At 37.7% G+C, this 1,333-nt stretch overlaps 1 protein-coding gene across 1 annotated transcript in view; it reads left to right on the forward strand.

Annotated features, from left to right (window-relative positions):
• Positions 1 to 1,333, forward strand: part of atad3 (ATPase family AAA domain containing 3) — a 12,650-nt gene that overhangs the window by 5,131 nt on the left and 6,186 nt on the right. The window contains exon 7 of the mRNA XM_016488936.1: positions 1,207 to 1,276. Coding sequence (XP_016344422.1) covers positions 1,207 to 1,276 — 70 coding nt within the window. The remainder of the gene's footprint in view (positions 1 to 1,206; positions 1,277 to 1,333) is intronic.

Genomic DNA, 1,333 nt, shown 5'->3' on the forward strand with positions numbered 1-1,333 from the left:
TGATGTTATGATGGTGATGATCATGTGATGTTATGATGGTGATGTTATGATGATGGTGAAGATTGTTTCATCCACAGAGGGCGCAGTATCAGGACAAACTGGCGCGGCAGCGGTACGACGAGCAGCTCCGGCAGCAGGTGCGTTTCTGCAGATTCTCTGACTCCTGATTGACATGCGTCAGTCTAACGCCTCTGTTCTTCCACAGCAACTCCTGAACGAGGAGAACCTGCGCAAACAGGAAGAGTCCGTGCAGAAACAGGAAGCCATGAGGAGAGGTCAGGCCGACTGATGTCATTCTGAAGAAATCGCCGCTTGTGTTCTTCGTCATCTGAACGTGATTGCGTGTGTGTTTCCATAGCGACCGTTGAGCACGAGATGGAGCTGCGGCACAAGAACGAGATGTTGCGCGTGGAGGCGGAGTCTAAAGCTCGCGCGCGTGTGGAGCGAGAGAACGCTGACATCATCCGCGAACAGATCCGACTGAAGGCGGCCGAACACAGACAGACCGTTCTCGAGTCCATACGGTAATATTATTTACTTAATATATACTCAGACATTTACTTTTTTAAATTCAAACTTTTTATACATTTAATAATAATAATATGAAAAACCTTTTCTGAATTACATAAAAATGATTTTTTTTTTTTTTTTTTTTAGGTTAAAAATGCTAATAAAATATTTATAAATCTCTCTTACTAAAAATGTTTTCATGACTCCATAAAATAAACTAAATATTTTTATATTTATTTATATATTTTGTTTTTAGGTAAAAATAAAATATTTACAAATGTCCCAGATATAAATATTCACAAAGTGTTACAGCTTCTTTACAGAAGGCAAATGTTTTTTAAATTGTAGCAACATCTGGAAATTCTATAATATACAAATCTACAACTATTGTTTTCGTTATATATATATATATATATATATATATATATAAGTTCACCCATGAATTCACTTGCACGCTTGTGCTGGAGAATGATGGCTATATAAAAAATCCTATAATGTATGCACAATATTTATAATTGTACTAGAATTAAAAATGTAAATTGGTGCAAATTAAATTTGAAATATTTTCAGTTGTTCTTAGCATTTCAATAAATTTATGATGGACAATGACATGAAGCAAAATTTTGTGTTTGTGAATTATAAACACGCATGACCAGGTTTAGATGTGGTCATGTGACTGTTCATTGTGTGTTTTAGGACGGCGGGTGCTGTGTTCGGTGAAGGTTTCCGCGCGTTTACATCAGACTGGGATAAAGTGACGGCGACGGTAAGTGCTGGTGTGTGTGTGTGTCAGACGATCGTGTGTGTGTGTGAGTGTGTGGGT

Source organism: Sinocyclocheilus anshuiensis, unplaced genomic scaffold, assembly GCF_001515605.1.
Source record: "Sinocyclocheilus anshuiensis isolate Anshui unplaced genomic scaffold, SAMN03320099.WGS_v1.1 scaffold1849, whole genome shotgun sequence".
Taxonomy (NCBI): Eukaryota; Metazoa; Chordata; class Actinopteri; order Cypriniformes; family Cyprinidae; genus Sinocyclocheilus; species Sinocyclocheilus anshuiensis.